This window comes from Magallana gigas, chromosome 5 (assembly GCF_963853765.1).
Source record: "Magallana gigas chromosome 5, xbMagGiga1.1, whole genome shotgun sequence".
NCBI lineage: Eukaryota > Metazoa > Mollusca > Bivalvia > Ostreida > Ostreidae > Magallana > Magallana gigas.
In genome coordinates this window covers 47,247,498-47,267,894 of record NC_088857.1, presented here as the reverse complement: position 1 = coordinate 47,267,894, position 20,397 = coordinate 47,247,498, and the positions used below count along the sequence as shown (strand labels likewise).

Sequence of the window (20,397 nt, the reverse complement as noted above, 5' to 3'; positions counted from 1 at the left end):
AAATGTTTTAATTTTGGTATAAGAATTTACCAACGCAGATTAAAGTCAGCTTTATTGACCACGACAGCTAGTACAGGCAATATTATCACGAGAGCAGATCCATCTATGACTTTATAAGGATAAACTAGGATAATTGTGTACTAGCATTCGTGGCCATAAAAATGAAACTATTTAACAGACTGTGTTGTTAAACTCTTATTCTAAATCACATGAAAATCAGGACAATAAAAAGACCGTGATCGGCCACAATCTCTCTGGGTAAAGTACTGAGAGTACTGAAAGGCGGGGTCTTGAAAGTTTGAATTTGTAATTGTTCACGTTTTCCTCCATTATGTTCCAAAAATTATGAGTTTGAATTAGTTGTTTCAATCTACATGTAGTATGCTAAAGTTCGGCTTTTTGCAATTGCCTGATACTTTGTCAAACTCTCAAACTGTTGAATTACCGAAGAAAGTTAACATTTGTATACCGATAACAAACATAGGCATGTAACGTTAGAAATATTTCTTTTTTACAATAAGATTATTCCAAGTACATAACCGAACTTCATGCGCGAGCCGAGGTTAAAATACACAGATGTCCTACATATTAAATAGGTGTTTCATTGGTATCCAGTTAACACGCGTAATGACTGTTGTTCATCTCTAAAAAACAATTTGTACATAGAAAATAAAAACAAATCTGAATTTGCCTTCTCGTTCATTGACTCTTTAGTTAATTAAACTGAATTTAGATTTTGAACAATACATTGTTAGCAAAATCTATATAGATTATACATTTGGGGTGACCAATAGATTAATTTATATATACAATCTTATCGATTGGAGAACCAAGTTTAATGTTAATCTTCATGTTGTCCGGCTTAGTTGGAATATACAATCATGTAATTTGTTTTAATGTTATGAGACATTTTCTATACTTTATAACGGACAAAACCAGTCATATTCATGATTTAAAAGAATTCTTCATCAATATCTGAATGCCTCTCATCAGAAACTCAGCTGATCTTTCTCCCATTGATAAATATCTCGCACCAATATTAGACCTATGAATTCAGAGATAACGCATGGTTGTTATGTTTTAAATTTTTAATTTATTGTGTGGTAGTACATGTAAATGAATAGGATTTATTTCAATTTTAAAAAGATAAAAAGTAAGTTTTTATCATAGTTTTAAAATCTGATTTACAAATCCTTTATTGTAGCTCCTCGAAAAATTTGAAATTAAATCGCTTTCGAAATTAAGTTCATTTTTCCAAGACACGCATTAAATTGTGCGTTAAATAAACGAGGGTGTATTTAAAGAGGGAATGCCACGAACCATCAAGCTTCATCCCTAAAATTAATTGAAACTACATTTTTTGAAAAACCAATTTTTACTCCAGTTGTGGGTCAAGTAAAACAATGCTAATATATCAGACCATTTTTTTTTGCAATATTGCGCTCCATTCCCATGGTAACCAATAGGGAAAAAAGGGGGGTTGAAATTTGGTGAAATGTGAAATTTTCTCAAATTTAAGATGTTGTATAATGAAAAGTATGAAAAAATCAATAGATATACAACTGTTTGCCTCAATTCATTAATTTTCACCATTTTTCCCATATTTTTTTTTATTGACTATCAGTTTCAAATGCTATAATAACGTATTTTTTTATCTCAATTTTCCCCAATTTCAATGCTATTTTTCTTAAATCTGCAACAACATAATTGATCAAACAGAATATATCCAGAAAGTGCCACACCTAAACAATATAAATCAAAAGAAATATTGAGAAGCCTTTGGACAGAGGCCACGGTGACAGTGATTCTCTGCATGAACTTTCTCAATTTTTCTTCAAAATTGTGCCATAGAATTATCTCCCTTGAATGAGCTCTTTAATAGTAAGTGCACAAAAGATAGTACATGTCAACTTCCAGTAGCAGAAGACACTTGTCAACAAATCAATGATATGCAGTATCTTCTTTGATGTTGTTTTAGCGTTTTCATGATGTTATAGATGGAGTGCTCTTTTTCCCAGTATTCAAGGATTACTTGTAAGTTGTCTCATTGGCACTAACACCACATCTTCCTATATCTAATAACCAAATAAACCTGTGACAAGCCTGCATCTGTTGGTAACACATTGCTTGTACATAAGCAAACCACAATTGGTCCAAATGGCCCCAAAATATTTTGTAAAAATGTAGTTTAATTTGTATGAAATATATAGAGAAAATCTCAAGTGACAAATACTTATAATGGCATGACAATATATGTATGTCAGTATGCATCTATAAATGATATGAAAACACTGAAAATACAACACAGTTCAATGAAAGAATAGAAAGTAAACATAGTGGGTTCAACAAGAGGCCCAGGGGCCACATCGCTCACCTGAACAACAATTGCCTTAATTCTGATCAAATTAGCATTACAGTATCAAAATATCCTGACAACTGAGTACAGTAGATCTTGCTAAAAAAATTTGAAAATCTGCCAATTTTATCCACCTCTTATTTTTTGGTAAATACCAAGCCCCTTTTGTTGTTGTAACTGTAAGAATATTTTTCTCTATTCCTATATACCCCCCTCCCATTTCGTGGCCCCACTTTTCTCTAGGGAATCATGGTTTCATCAAACATAAATCTGCATAACCTGTGCTTTCACACTAAGTACTGAGTTTTGGACCGAAAACTTTCCCAGAAGATTTTTAAAGATTTTCTCTATATATTCCTATGTAAAACTTGATCCCCCAATTGTGGCCCAACCCTACCCCCGGGGACCATGATTTGAATAAATTTGAATCTACTCTATCTGAGGATGCTTCCACTCAAATTTGAGCTTTCCTAGTTTTTGAGAAGAAGATTTTTTAAAGATTTTCTCTATATATTCCTATGTACAACTTGATCCCCCAATTGTGGCCCCACCCTACCCCCGGGGACCATGATTTGAACAAACTTGAATCTACACTACCTGATGATGCCTCCACACAAGCTTAAGCTTTTCAGGCCGAATAGTTTTTGAGAAGAAGATTTTTGAAAAATACCAACAAATTTTCAATAATTCTCAATTATCTCCCCTTTAAAGATGGCGTGGCACTTCATTTGTACAAACTTGAATCCCCTTCACCTAGTGATGCTTTGTGCCAAATTTGGTTGAAATCTGCCCAGTGGTTCTTGAGAAGAAGATGAAAATGTGAAAAGTTAACAATGACAACGACAGACAACGGACAAATTGTGATCAGAAAAGCTCACTTGAGCCTTTGGCTCAGGTGAGCTAAAAAGGGGGGCTGGGGTTCTGGGTCCCCCCTTTGAAGGGAAGAAATTTGGTTAATTATATGGGGAATCACTGAAGCATGATTGGAGCAGCCCCCCTTATGAAAAGTTCTGGATCCCCCACTGGTAAAGAACTATTTTCATGGAAACAGTCCCTAATCAGCTCAAGTGGCAGTATATTAGGTTCAAATTTGGAATTTGAAATTTTGCAAGTCTTCGTTTGGAATTGGCCTTTTCAGAATCTAAAGGACTCATTGTTCGTACACCAAAATAAAAATAATGTCATGAATGTTACGTCATTGGTTGCATTTTTATTGTTTATCACGTTTTAAACCAATTACAGCGTTTGGGGTACACTTTTCGAAATATTACCTAGAATGAATTAGATTCTGAAATCATGAAGTAAAAAAAATCAACATGCATGCATGTCAAATTAATATTTGGTCAGTTTGGCGTCCATAGTTAAAGTCAAATCGAAATATACACGTATATATATATATATATCTATGACTATAAATAATGAAATATACATGTACAGTAACAACTCGATTGAAAATATTTAAAAAAAAAAAGGAAACAAACGAAGACCCTTATTGCATTTTTGACTTTCGAAACATAATGATAATTATGGTGCTAAATGACTAATGAGTGCTGTCCCCTGTCTTAATACCCACGCTCTACATGTACATTGACCAGATTTGAGACATATTTATTAGTCTACCAAAATAAGTATCCCTGGGGCGGGCTTTAAACCAGGTCGACCAAGTGCCGAATTGACTATTCCTTTTTCATATAGTTGTTAAGGAACTGATTTGGTTGCTAAGGCATGCAACTGTATGAATGGTTGCTAGGGAGAAATTATTTTTCAATTAAATCATTTATCATGTTTCTTTTTGTTGTAAAAAGTTTGAATGCAACAAAAAACAATTTTTTGCATTTTTATTGAAAAAAGGGGGGGGGTTGCTATGGTGTAAAACTGGTTGCTAAGGACTTTTTCAGCTATATTGTCTTTTTTATGCAAGTTATTTTCTTTTTTTATGACTATTCCTCTAAAAAGATCATTCTGCAAATGAATTTAGCTCTTTCATTCAAAATTTGAAAAATGAAAATTAAGCAAAAATGTGATTTTTTAACACAATTTTCCCGATATTTTAATAAAAAGGCTTCTCTATTTTATTTATGATTTTGATAAAGATGCTCTTGGTCATTTGTATGCAACATACATTTTTTGCCTATTTTGTTGCAGAGTTGAAATATTCAATTTTATGTTAGAGGGCTATTTTAGAATTTGGTTATTTTCAAAAATGTCTCAAATATTGGTTACCATAGCAACCCAATAACCAAAACTATTTTTTCTAAAGTATGTTAGTTTCGAAACTTTGTTTATGTAACATTAATCTACTTATAAATTGAAATGTGTTTAACAGTAGAAAATGCCAATAAAATATACATGAAAATCATACAAAATGAGTTTATTTTGGTATTATAAGCCGTTTCCATGGAAACTTCTGAAATCATTAATAAAGGTGACTTTAAATTATTCATATCCAAAATAAACGATTAGTACAATTAAGATGGTCAATTTAGAATAGAAAAACGGGGGGAAAAATTTTTCAAGTTTCATAGCCAAGCTTGATGATTTGTGACATTCCCTCTTAAAAAGGACAAAGATCCCTGAAATGACAATGTCCTACAACATCTGTTAATTTTACTGTTAAAAGCGTTAACTTTGCATATTTTAAAAATTTTAAAATTAAATAAATCTGAATTAATAGCTAAAATTAACAATCTACAGTTATCATATATACATGTAACAGCCAATCAGGAAAGGTCTACCTCAAAATATGACGTGATTCATTCACTTTTGGTCTCCATTTTCTTGTTTTATCGATTTGAAAAGCAGATGACTGAATTTGAGTATGATTTTTAATGAAATTTCAGAAACGGTTGTATCGTGATTCGTGTAAATGATGCACGAGTTTACATAAAGAGTAGTAAGTGGCCAACGAAATTATTTTTTACCTATTAATTTGATATGAATCGCTGCAAAAAAAATCATGACATGAAAGAAGGTCTAAAAAATCAAAATGGCTACTGCGATAAATTTTTTTATTGTTATAGTACTTGGAATAAATTTATTGTAAAAAAGAAATATTTCTAACGTTAGATGCCTGTGTTTGTTATCGGTATACAAATGTTAACTTTGTTCGGTAATTCAACAGTTTGAGAGTTTTCGGAGTTTCCATAAACCTTGTGTAACAGATACCGTCCGACTTATAGATTTTCCCTTTGATCACAAAATAAATAGATATAACGATTTAAATTATATACCTAAATATAGTTGTTTTGATTTTCCCGGTTAGTTGTAGTTTTTTTTAAAAATTTTCTTGGGGTCTTATTTTACATAATACTATTAATACCGTTGTGTCAATTTTCTACAATTATGAAGAACAGTCCCGGTCGGGATTTAGCAAAATCATTACAAAGTATCAGGCAATTGCAAAAAGCCGAACTTTAGCATACTACATGTAGATTGAAACAACTAATTCAAACTCATAATTTTTGGAACATAATGGAGGAAAACGTGAACAATTACAAATTCAAACTTTCAAGACCCCGCCTTTCAGTACTCTCAGTACTTTGATTTATCCAGAGAGACTGTGGCCGATCACGGTCTTTTTATTGTACTGCCTTTCATGTGATTTGGAATAAGAGTTTAACAACACAGTCTGTTAAATAGTTTCATTTTTATGGCCACGGATGCTAGTACACAATTATCCTAGTTTATCCTTATAAAGTCATAGATGGATCTGCTCTCGTGATAATATTACCTGTACTAGCTGTCGTGGTCAATAAAGCTGACTTTAATCTGCGTTGGTAAATTCTTATACCAAAATTGAAACATATAGAAGGCAGTGCGTTCCTTTACTTATACATGTTTACATAAAATTCCTCTCAAGTTAAGGTTTTTTAATGTTAAGATTTCCTGAACTGGTGTTAAGTTCAGTTTTAAAAGTTCAAAATCAACTCTAAAATACCATGTTTTACAACATACATGTATAATACAAGGCACAAAGTAATATAAAATTCATTCTAGATTGTAACAACAAAGTCTTCTATACATTAAACTCAACCAGTTTTTCAAAATCCTAAGCTCTGCAATTGATATTTAATGTCAAGTTTCAGAAATAATTAATAAAACTAATAAATTAGAGTGTATCCACAACTCCCTAAAAAGCTCCCATTAAAACATGCGCGCATCAGGAAGCCAGGTTTTATCTGGCGGCCGCCAAATAATTATGTGGCGGCCGCCAGAAAATTATGTGGCGGCCGCCAGATAATTATGTGGCGGCCGACAGATAATAAGTGGCGGCCGCCAAATAATTATCTGGCGGCCGCCACATAATTTTCTGGCGGCCGCCAGATAAAATAATTTTCCTACATGGCACCAACGGGCTTCCGTAGTTTTCACCCAGATTCTTAAACTTCTTTGTGGACCCGAATCTTCAGAGATTCAGAGCCTCATACAGGCCTCCCTGTTTCGATGAAAATGGTAGACCTACATGAAGTTAAACAGTAAAGTCGGTCGAGCGAGTAAACAGATGCCGACGGGCGGATCAACAAGTTATAATCGGTAGAAAAAACGAGGTCGTGATTATAATGATTTCTCATTAACCGGTAACTCTAAAATTATATTATATTCAAAACATTCAGAAATCAGATTCAGTACCGCAAGTTAATCTACGGAATGTAAACTTTTTAATCGTGTTATTTTTTCCGATAGGGCAGTTTGCAGTGCAAGTTTTTCTTATGGGGATGATCAAGAGTTTTTTTTTTCCTATTAAACAAGCACGGAATCTACATTCGATCGTGACTTATATAAATGAGTAAAATATTTAAAAAAAAATATCAATATGTTCATTTTATTTATTATAAAAGATATTGCGGTATGGGGCACTGCTACAAGGCCGTAACTAGACCTATATTTTTAGTGAGGCGAGGGGTCTGGGGACCGCCTAGGTCCGGACCCAAGCGGGTCCAGGGCAGCGCCCTGGTTGGGGGACCAAGGGGGCGAAGCCCCCCGGAAGCTCCTGGGTTTTCGAAAAAATAAAGATTATACTTTAATGTTTTTCTGTGTTTATTTTTCAAATTGTATCGTTTTTTATGTGATGTTCGATAACCAGTTATAAAAATTTTGTATAATTTTTAATACTGGTTATCGAACTGTAGCTGACCAATTTTTACATGTCCAGTTTCATCAAACCTCTTGAGAATATAAAAAATACGATCAGTATTTTACACCAGGAGAAAACTAAACCCCTAGGCTAAAGGCCAAGTTTAATTACGCAATATGTTAGACCTAATGGACACAATGACATACAATGTATGTATTAAGTATAATATGTTGATCTATCTACGTTTCCGTTGACTCATTGGTATCATAAATATCAACACCAACCTTTTTCTGGTACAGAATCACTTGACTTTCTACAAGATCCTGTTTTCAACCACAGATCCATATTTTCATTACGTCATTATACACTATGCATAAATGACGAAATGATCAAACACACCTACAGTGGAGTGTTCGATTTCCGGAAATGGGAACTAATGCTTGAAATAATTCATTAATTAACAGTACAAATTTAAAAAAAAAAATGAAACTTCAAAGACCTTTTAACATAATAAAAAGAAATAAATCTCAAAATTTTCAGTGAGGCATTTGCCTCTCTTGCCTCAATGGTAGCTACGGCCTTGTGCTATTAAACACGTTTCAGCATTAAGACACATGTTCATAAACGAAGTAACGAAATTACCGCGCTGCTGTTTCGTACTTTCAGACGAGCTTTTTTTTCTTTTATGTAACGTCATTTCTTTATGACGTTATTTCTCTGTTTTATACAAAACGTCATACGGACCCTTTTCTCATGGGCGCAATCATATATGTTACGTCAATAACGGAATAAAGCTAGTAAAGATTACTTATAGGTATAAATAGACGAATTTGAAGCGCTGTAACTCCGTTAATATCGAACGGATTTCGATGCGGTTTTTTTCTATCATCTTATCTCTTTGAGTGCAACAAAATATAAAAAAACGAGTTTGCATTGCATATACCCTTTAAGGATTTTTTTAACTGATGTGAGTCGATGTTTATACTGTGGGTCTGAATCTGAAGGAAATACGATTTTTTCCCCTCGATTTCTAAGATACACTCAACAAAGAGACGAACTTTTTAAACAACTTATTTACATTAGTGTATCTTTATATATGAACTATATACTCAGGCACGTAGCATCGTTTTTGAAAGTGGGGGGGGCCAGACCCATCCAAAAAATCTTGACAAGCAAAAAAAAAAAAAAAAAAAAAAAAAAGAGGAAAAAAACGGAAATTTAAAGTTTTCCATAAATCTTCAAAATCCTAATCCGGGGGGGGGGGGGGGGGGGGGGGGGGGGAACTCAACTATATTTCCAAAAAAATTCTTCCCTACCAAAAAAATTTTTCCTCCAAATCTTGAAATTCCTAATCCGTAGGGGGGGGGGAGGGGGGGGGGGGGGTAGTACCTTCAATTTGACTACTCATTTCCTTATTTTCATATCAATTTTTTGCTAACTTCCAAAAAAGTGGGGGGGCCAACTCCATTATCATTCATTTTTTTATATGTAAATTTTAAAAAATTGGTTGCTGCGAGAAAAAGTGGGGGGCCAGGCCCCCCTGGCCCCCCCTGATGCTACGTGCCTGATACTTAATGGTAGTTCTGATTTTTCATATAGATAAAATTGTTTCCCATGTTTATACTTATATTAGAGCTCCAAAGCGTTTTTGATTCTCTTAAGGTACACTGTTAAAACCTATTTAAGTATTATACATGTATATTTATTTAGTATACAGTTTCTTTTTATTTACTGTTGTTTTCAAATGGGCTGGATCATGAAAATCTCATTCTTATGTTTGTATCTCTGCAAGTATAAAATGAAGGTTTGTAAATGTAGGTGTGAGTGAACATGTCTACCAACAATATGTCATACAATCATATATGATAAATATTTAGATAATTTTTAATATTCAAGTATCTCCTGTCTTATTTACACATAATATACACATTTAACACGTTTAAATTAAATTATAATGTAGGTGGCTGTGATAGGAAGGTCAACCATCTACTCTAACGCTGCTGTATGATCTACTACTACATATTTTTATTCAAAAAATGCAATTTACCAATTTATTGACGAAAACAATTACTGTTAGTAAATTTATGATAAATTTTTGTGATCAAAGCAATTTAGAAACTATTAAAGCAAAATTATTCTATTGTCATCCTGTACAAAAATTAGGTTGCTAACTTGCTTCAGATTCCATGAAGAAGAATTGTTTATGCCTAGAAAAATTAGCAATTTGATGATATTTAGTTACATTAGAAGTTATCCTAACGTAACAAATAAAACATACAAAAAATCGGCTTTCAACATATAGTTACTACAGCATTGTTCTTGAAAGAGTTAACATATCAACATTTTGTAAACTGTTATTGGCTGGATGGGTGTGAATACACAATTCAGATAGTCACAGTTTTAACAAACTGAGTGGGTGCAAACACAAAAATCTCAATATGACATACTGTAAATTTTGTATTTACCCCCCCCCCCCCCTCCCCCTCCAGAAAATTTACAATGAACACTATCAAAGTTTTAATTTACTGGGTGAACGTACAACAAAAATTAAACAATATGACGTATTGTGACTATTTAAAATTATTTATATTTGTACACTTCTCAAGCAAATTTAAAAAGGAGTTTAACTGAATTGAATATTTTAACGTGTAACCATGTTAAACAGCAATTATACGCGAAAAGTTTATTATGAATAAAATAGTTATTACATTTTTAAAGGGATATGTAAATTAATTAAAAATTAACGAATTAGGGTCTTTATTCAACACATTTGGTCTCAATATTTAACGTGGAAAATGACCTGACCCCCGGTTCAATTTTCAACCCGGGTCAAAATTCTTCGTTACACCGGAAGTGACAAAATGAAAGCAGTTAAACACATCTTCATTTAAATGTATATCATCCATGAAAGTTCCGTGTCTTTCTCACTAATAGTTTGAGATCTCGTGGGAATAAAATTTGTTTTAAAAAAGCTACCTGAAATAATTGAGATATTTCACCGGAAGTAGAATGTTTTTGTTAATTTAACATCGCATAGATGACACATTTAAGAATTTATACTATCATATGCATTCTACGTAAAATAAATAAAAGACGTATATGAAATAATTTTGGAAGAGCTGTTGGTGACGACCGGAAGTTGCGACGAACAAACAAAAAATAGTTTTAACACATCTACGAAAATAGTTTTAAGATTTCTTTTATTTGACAAAGTTATACCAACTTTTAAATTAAAAAAAACTACACTTATAGCCGTGTCCGGTACTTCGATGATTGTAAAGATAACCGTACGTTGGTTTGACACGTAGTCAAAGTCAAGAACTGTCTGCCTCGACTTTATCACAGCACAGAAAACAAAACTGAATTTTATAGATGATCTGAACTACCTACTGCAGGATTGCACATGTGTCAATTTCTGTCTAAGAAAGATGTTTGTGAAGTGTAATGTCAAAGAAAATCTCTATTGTAGTAAGTTTTAAGCACTGCTTCGTTCTACCCACTACGTTTACAAATTAGAGTATAATTTTTTCTTATACTCATACATATACAGGCTTAAACACGTACATCCCAGGCGCGTAGCATCGATTTTTCTCTCAACAAACATTTAACTTGGATTACATATGAATCAACATGCATATGGAGTGAGTCCCCTCCTCTTTTTGGGAACACGTAAGAAATTAAAGTAAAATGAAAGAAATTAACAATGAAAATATGCTAGAAATTGATAGTAGACCCAATACGTCCCCTCCCATATATAGCAATAGATATAATTTTCACGATTTTGACAAGTTGCATTATTCTCCATATTGTCAAGATTTTTTGATAAGGTTGCCCCCCCCCCCTTTCAAAAACGATGCAAGTAGAAATTCAATTTCAAAATGTTGAAATTCAGAATTTAGAAATATTTTCCACCCGATTGAATTTTAATATTTCTTGTTACCGGAAATGTTGTCTATACATGAAAAAAAAAACTCCTTTAATAAAATGTGTGTCATTAAAAAAACCTGAAGTGCAATGATTTTGCTTTTATTTCTCATAGTACCATCAATACAAATAAGTGTCAATAATACAATGTAAGAAAAAAATAGGCACATCGTAAAAAATCTTCATTTTAAGTCAAATTCGGTTCACATCCCCCCCCCCCTTGACCAAATAATTCGCCGCCCCAATACGAAGTACATGTACCTTTTCTCTCTCTCTCTCTCTCTCTCTCTCTCTCTCTCTCTCTCTCTCTCTCTCTCTCTCTCTCCCTCTCTCTCTCATGTACAAATACTTTACATATGTTTAGTACTACTAAATGTAGCATGCGGTAATATTGCCATTGTTTAAAATCGTGTATTTCAATTTTTATTGATCATTGACTGTCTTGTTTCTGATTCGAAGTCCGTGATAAAAAAAAAAGTACTGTGTATGATAGACGATGTACTGTCTCCTTTGTGTATAAATACAGAACACATTCTTTTGTTTGTCTGGGATCAAGAAAAACCTCGGAAATAACAGACAAGGCTTAGACTATACACGCGACAGGGTGACCGCGTCGAGGTGTGAAGATTGGCCACCTGTGTATATGTCTTGTAGTATCAAAGTATCAAAATAAATAGCTGCAAACGGCGGGGAATTACGGTTCACCGGAATTACACCGTAAAAAAAGGAGTTTGAGTTTCTATGTTAATATAAAAAGTGATCTCGCCCGGGTGTACATGGAAATCAAATCATAGTAAAGGATATGAATTTTGAACAAGGACTACATTTATAAAGTGATCACTCAAAATCGGGATTTAGAAAATATGTATTATAATTATAGCGATCTAAATCAGTTTATTCCATTTTTTATTAGGGTTTGATAATGAAGTTCTATTTCGGTTTCCTTACCTAAGAGAGAGAGAGAGAGAGAGAGAGAGAGAGAGAGTACATGGAGGTTTTTTTAACCTCACACCATATCACATTTTACTGTCTAAGCATTAGGTTAGTTTACCGATCTATTTTTTTTCCATACCGTACAAGAATATCCGATATGATATATCAAAATACATCTACCCTGTCTTTTTTTCAAATTAGAAATACCGGTAATTGAATCTATTAATGCTCAACTATGTTCTGTAAGGGCGACTAAAATGATTAATTAAATGAATAAAAATTTACATGATTATTTATTTTAAAAACCACACCTTTTACGACCGACTACTATTTCATTTCGGAAGAATACTTTAGATGGAAGCGGCTTTTTTTAAATTGTTAAATAATAAATTAATTAAGACATGCGGTCCCTCGCTCTCCGCATGTTAAACCAGTATAAAATGTACATACAATAAGTACAGAATACATACTCATCCTTTGTGTTTCTGTATTTTCCCTTTACAATTAATTTAAGATGCTGTTTAAATGAGAAAGTCTGATCATATGCAATTGCATCAGTAAAATAAATTTATACCAAATGAATGCAATGTTACTCATGTTTATATTTATTTTTAAATATGATTACGCCGATTGTTGAATAATGAAGGATTTCTTTAAATTTTCGTATTAAGCGCCGACCGAAGGGTCTCTCAGGGTTTTCTCAGTACCCTCAGTGCCGACCTCAGGGTCTCTCAAGGCTTCCTCAGTACCCTCAGTGCAAACCTCAGGGTCCCTTAGGGTTTCATAAGTACCCTCAGTGCCAACCTCAGGGTCTCTCAGGGTTTCATCAGTATTTTCAGTGCCGACCTCAGGGTCTCTCAGGGTTTTCTCAGTGCCACTAGGGGTTTCCTCCAGTTTTTTTTCGATAGTCTCAGGGTTTTTTCATTACAGTAGTGTATTTTGTAATCATTTAACCATGTTATCACCATTGCAGATTATGTCCTAATGATAAATTCTTCAAATATAGTCCATAAAAATAATAATAAATTTAATTGTATGATGACAATGATTTGTCAAAAAGATTATAATAAAACTTCTATTCAATTCAGCGGTAATTCTATTCATGATTAAAGTGCATATACATTAATGGTTTCCTTACTGATATAATAATAATTCACTTAAACTGATTTAATCAAACAAATCTTTTTCTTGAAATCATGCCTGGATACATCTGAATTTAGTTATCTATCAGAGATCCAGATTTTAAAACTTATTACCATTTTTCGTAACGAATGACCTTTCAACCAATATGACACTTACTTGATTTGTATTTTCATTATCAAAACATCAAATTTATTCTTACTAAATGTATTATTAAACAGAGGAGAAAATTATGCAAGCGCTCGAAGATTTTTTAAGCAAATGATATATAAATTAATGAATGACAAAAATTAAACTTGATGACATTTGTCTAAATATTCTGGTACCATGTTAACTGAACAGTATTTAGCAAACTTTTGTTGACGTTCTGAGGCACTACAGTGTATCGTGAGGAATACATTTTTATCTAACATTTCAAATTTTAATTTAGTAAAACCTGCATCTTCGGGCGAAGCCTTAAACGGTCGTATTATACAGTTATGTCAATGTTGATATGGGTGTAAGCACATGTTTTTCGTGTTTTAAAGTTTGTGTTTGACTGTTCATTAAGACCCTGGGATTCTAGATTTATACATAAATCTACATGATAAACATGTTTGCATAGTATTTTGCCTAAGATGGCTTATTACTGTTGTCATTTGTTTCAGGGGAAAAGACAATGATCCTAAAGTACTAATCTAGATCTGCAATGCTAGTTCAAGTTGACCGAGTACATAAGAGAAGATAAAATCGTGAAAATTTCACGATAATGTCGACACACCTAACGCACGACTATATCTCAAGTAGGACAGACATCAGGAGAAAAGAATACAAATTGCAAAAGTCTGGGGATTTTGAAATACTAGTAGTAAAATCAATATCCGAATGTACCTGACTGTTGCTTGGAGGTTTTGCTATTTTTATATTCAAGGTCATCAATTATGCAATGCTCTACCCAATCAGCTTAAATGCACAAACAACGTATTTGCATAAATGTTCAAATTGAATAACACAGCAGGTTTTTAATGCAAACTGAGACCAAGGAATGCAAGTTTCATATATCTTTAAAATGCACGTATGCATTTTGTGCTAGAACTTGGTCATGAACTTCAATGGATGTGCAATATAAGGAGACTGATAAAAGAGTTTATGAATAACACAGCAAGATCTATGACTTGACAAGTAGACGCTAGAGTTTTCTGTCTGACCCTTAAACCTGGTGCGTTCAGAATTTACGCAGATGGAATTAGTTACATAACAACGTCTGGCAGCCATGGGGATGTAAATTTGATCAATTTCATGTATCTGCTCTGCTAGTATACACGCTATAAATTACAACATGATGTGCAAATTGCTACATTTATATGCATTTATATTTTATTGTATAACATTGGAATAAGGTATAATGAATCTTGCATATAGATTGATTGGTTTTGTTATTCAAAGTATGGAAATGTAAAAAAATTTTAAGTTGTAAAGATTTTAAAATTTAGTAGTTCAATTCGGTGCATCTTTGCAATTCATGGAGTTAGTGAATAGTTATACCTGTACGAGCAAAAGTATTTAACGTTTTCTAACCCTTACTGCTGTCTATATATTCAAACTAAAAATAACATTTTATAAACCTGTTGGTTTTCATTAGTTGAATCATATTTTCTAATTGTTTTAAAAAAGAAATTGGACAATTTTTTCAATCTCATTGAGCCCCCTCAAAATAAATTATTGATAAATTATTCTGAACAATGTTTTATTTCATATAACGTATCCATTATTATATCAATACCACACGGAAAGCAAAATAGGGACTAGAGATTAGAGATATGTACAGCGGTAACACATTTAGAGGTCAGTGTTTGCTCTGCTTCTGTTTTGAACACCGTTGGTTATCACAACCTGTCATTTTGGGCACGTCCTTAACGGACGACATATATATATATATATATATATATATCTATATATATATATATATATATATATATATATATATATATATATATATATATATATATATATATATATAAATTAAATAAGAAAACACGAAAAACGTTCAATATAGCTTAAGCGCTTTCATTTTAAAATCTTCAGAAGCTATATAATATTTATATTATATATTATAGCTTCTGAAGATTTTAAAATGAAAGCGCTTAAGCTATATTGAACGTTTTTCGTGTTTTCTTATTTAATTTTTATCTATAACTCGCCGACCACTGTGGATCTTATTGTGTTTCAATGTATATATATATATATATATATATATATATATATATATATATATATATATATATATATATATATATATATATATATATATATATATATATATATTCATTTTGTTTCATAAGATAAAATTTGATATTGTTTCTAATAGGTAGAACATTGCATCAATTTTAAATATGATCAGTTATTGTATGTTGTGAAGAAATATTTTATCTTATTTGGTCTTTCATCAACCAAATTACTTTTCGATCACAAATTTATAAACAACTGTACTGCTGCAAGTTCTTGACATACCATAAAATGTGTTATTGATATTTGGTGTATGTGATTTACTTTGAATGAATATGTGCGTCGTATTGTTGGGCTATATGTAAGGGAGATTCTTAACATGTGATGTTACATTTTCTTCTTAAAATTTACATGCAAATATATTTTATTTGCCATCGCTGGTGAAAGAAACAGTTTTCTGTGAACATAAAGTCACTGTGTGTCTTTGTGTTTCAAGAACACACAATGTACCAACCAAATGAGAGATACTTCATTATTGAGCATGCGTATCTATTACTCCATTTACTCATTCATATCCATGAGCTCTCTCATATCCAACCAATGAGACTATATAAGTCGTTTTAAAGTGTGTAGTGCCTTTGGTTTCTTAACATGATTTGTTTACAAGTTTCTTAATCGCTTAATTTGTTAAAACTTATTAACCACAGTTGAAATCTAAGACATTTAAAAGATCAATAAAGTATAAACGCAAAGGTATACCCCACCACTCACCGACATGCACAAAAACGACCAAATGAGTGAAATATACGGTACAAGTTAATTAAACTTAATAATACAAATACATATTTTAAACCTAGGTACTTGTTATAACAAATTCTTCAAGTTGAACGCTTAAATTTTTGCTCCATATGTCTTTGTTTCATTTTTCAGGAACGTTTCTGTGTGTCATGATCAACATACCGGGAATCGGTTATATCTTCCATGAATAAGGTAACTATATTTTTCAAAACTATAACATACCAGCATTCCTAAAATGTTGTTAGAAGGCGATTTTTAGTTATTTATAAAGATTTTTTTCTTTCATATTAGAAGAAGGCATATTTTCAAAGATATTTGTGAAAATAATCTTACTTGAAAAACTTGCTTCGCCTGGTATCATGATTCCTTAACAATGCTCTGCCGACTGACTGGTCTCAGTAGGACACGTGACTGTTTCACGTGATATTCACCGTGTTAATTTATTCGTTTCGGTATTCGGTCTATTTTCATTTTATATTCATTGTATCTTAATATTGTCATGAAGTGCCAAAAGTGCAGTAATGATAAACTTTCTAAAGAATTTCCACCAGTTACTGTGAGTGAAAATTGTGAACATCCTAGTCTTATATGTCTTCATGTAAGTTATTTTTTCATATATGAAAAAAAAATATTTTGAATACATTCTTCGTTAGAAATATAATGACTGCAATTGACTTTAAATAGTTTGATTTTTAACGAAATCTTTAATACTTTTTAAAATTTGTTTCAAGTTCATTCAAGCAGTTAATTATGTAATATTCAGTATTATTGATATGTTAGCATTGTTTAGATTCTCACTCCTAAAAGTAATTGAGGTAAATTATGTATAGAACAATAATTGAAAACTGTCTATGTGTTCTACAATGCAAAGTATATTGCCTAATCTATTAATTATTTTCTTTTCTGTGACACTTTAGTGTATTCTGTTTTCATCAGAAGCTCAGTGTCCAGCAGCAGGATGCGAACATTTAATTGAAGAAAAACGGAGGGTTTGGTTCAAGGCAATTTGGGACAAACAGTTTGCCGAATACAAATCAACCGACGTTTTCGTTTTTGAAACAGAAGATTGTAAGAAAAGTGTTTTGAGAATTACTGTCTTGAATGGAGATGCAGCGGAAATCGAATTCAACGACGCATGGACCGTCTTGAAATTAATGACAGAGATAAAGAAAGTGTTAAAGTTTGACATCAATGAGCAAAGACTTTTATATTCTGGAAGGGAATTAGCTGTAAGTTAAATTTGTCTGTGTTAAAAGGCAATATATCTTCCCTTCTCTATTTCTGAAAATGTGTATATTTTGTAAAAAAAAAAATAAATATATATATATATATATATATATATATATATATATATATATATATATATATATATATAAAAATATATATATATATATATATATATATATATATATATATATATATATATATATATATATATATATATATATATATATATATATATATATACTAATACGCGATGTATTAGACTTACACTGTAAAATATATGTAAATAATTCAATTTTTCCAGGTGAAACTCCCAGATTTAAAACCAGCTACTTTGAAAGATTTCTCTGTAAAACCAAACGCTACAGTTCAGCTTGTCAGATTGCTTTATAAAATTCCACAGGACATTAACCAAGTAGTTTTTGATTTGAATTGGCAATACCCTAATGATACTAACCGGGTAGAGGGGACTGAAATAAGAGATTATCTGGATGCTTCGTGCTTGGTGTTTGAAAAAGAAAAATGTGTCCGGACCATAGACTTCGTTCAAAAAAATGATTTGATGTTGGCCATGTTAAAAAAGCATAAAGGAATTAAGCAAAAGGAATGGGGGGTGAAACATTCAGGGGATCGCATGGACGACAGAGAAAGAATTGGACACCACCTTATTAATGTGTCAACCAGAGATATTCCCTCTGAGGTCACCAGTTTATTCTTTGTTCTTAGTGCATGGAATGCCCCAACTATTTCTAAGTATCCCAATCCAAGTTTAAGTTTTTATGAGAAGTCACGCCCAGAGGCCAACTTGTGCAGTACAACGTTCACGCATGCCTCTGACTATTCTGCAGTGGTCATGTGTTCTCTTTCACGTACAGACAATGGATGGGTTGTATATGAAAATGGACAAACGTGTTCTGGAAATGCAAAGGATTACGATCCAATTAAACGTACAATTATATCACTTATTCAAGAAGGATATTAAAATATAAGTTTGTTGTGTTCCCCAAGAATATATATAATTAGTTACTTATCACGTCAACCAAGAGAATTCGAACATTGTGGAACGAAGGTTGTGTTGCAATGAACTGCAAAATAGAAAATTATATGCTAGTATTAGTTAAACTTCAATGTATTAATTAACGACGCTTACTAGGCTTTTTTAACTTATTGCGCAAGACAATTCAAAATGGCTGTGAGTGGTTACCATTTGCATGATCAGGGTGATATGCATGTATCACATACATATGTTCGAATGTTCCACAATAGGCTGAGATTTTATTTCCCTCGTAAACATTTTCGAGAATAATTACTCTTTAACTTCATCTGGATATTAAAACAAAAATCAATATCTCATATTTTCATTATATCATTAGATGATCTATAACAAAGGTTTGTTTGTATATAGCGCTAATTTAAAAAAAATAATAGACATTAATATTATAAAAATAAGTTTTCGATTTTTACCAGTTTCTTAAAACTTATAGATCAATCAACGAATAAGGTTTATAAAACACTTTTAGAAAACGAAACAAAACAAAAACATTGCATGTACATTTTGTCAGCTTACCAATATAAAAAAGCGTTAAACATACACTGTACAAAAAACAAAACAATATAATACATATACTTCTACTTCTTCCAACAACGTTTAAATAAAAAAAGGTTTGCTGTGATAGATAGATAGATAGATAGATAGATAGATAGATAGATAGATACACACACAATCATACAATGGGTCTAAACACAATGTCAAATGCCTAAATAAATATTTGGATCACTACAGCAAAAACAATAATTAAGATTACCAAAGTGACAAATATGATATTGATAACTATCACATGCAAAATACTTCGTTTAGGAATATAAGAACTTTCAAATATGAGGGGAATAAATTCAATTTTTTTTCTCAGAAATTCTTATATCACTTTCTTTCTAATAAAATTTATTTGTCCATACATTTATTGATTTGACAATTCAAAGGTAAAAACGCATTGTGCAAAAGGTTCACGTACAGGAATATTTCAAATCAAATTGACCATTGTGTTTCGTCGTTGGTTGTATTGTTTTCGATATTGTTTTCGTGAAGTTTTATCTACTTTTTTAGGAACCACTTAATCAATTTTAAATATGCCTTTTTATGCAAGTGAGATGTGTTTAAAGCCAAAATGTTGCTACCAGATATCTGAGAAAGGTTGAGTAAATCAACAAAAAAATTTATGTTTTTTTTTTAAATAAAACATTTTTATTTATTATTATTCCATTTATTTAATGTGAACACAAAGCTCTGACTGTGTTTTTTGTTTACACACTTATATAGTACTAAATTAGGTAAAAGATCTAAAACAAATTTGAGTCGTCATGTTCATTTTAAGACTATTTAATCAGAATTACAGCGCCTCCCGAGAAAAGGAAAATATTCTACAATACATTTACTATGTTATACTTTGATATAATCAAATTTTTTTAGCTTAAATCCTGACCACATTTGTTTACAGAAAATCAAAAATGGAGAGAAAATGTAATTGTTTGCTTCCTAAAATGAAAACAGTAAATGATAAATAAAGAAACTTTCATCTTATCTATTAATTTGAAAGGTTTTTAAAATATAGGGGTAACGGGGCGCGTTAAAATTACGTTGCGATATGTTTGCGGTTGCTCCAAGTCACTGAACTTGTACAAGTTTTTCAGCGTACAAGAGATGCTCAAATGGTGTCAAGGACTAGGAAATTCTAACAACCATTGA

General features: G+C 31.9%; 1 protein-coding gene across 1 annotated transcript; it reads left to right on the top strand.

The window, feature by feature from the left end:
• Nucleotides 1–16,830: 16,830 nt before the first annotated feature.
• LOC117683231 (uncharacterized) lies at nt 16,831–19,904 on the top strand. Its single transcript, XM_066085947.1, has 3 exons — nt 16,831–17,028; nt 17,348–17,659; nt 17,959–19,904. The coding sequence occupies exons 1-3, from the start codon at nt 16,930–16,932 to the stop codon at nt 18,634–18,636; spliced, it is 1,089 nt and encodes a 362-aa protein (XP_065942019.1). The 5' UTR covers nt 16,831–16,929; the 3' UTR covers nt 18,637–19,904.
• The last annotated feature ends 493 nt before the right edge of the window (nt 19,905–20,397 follow it).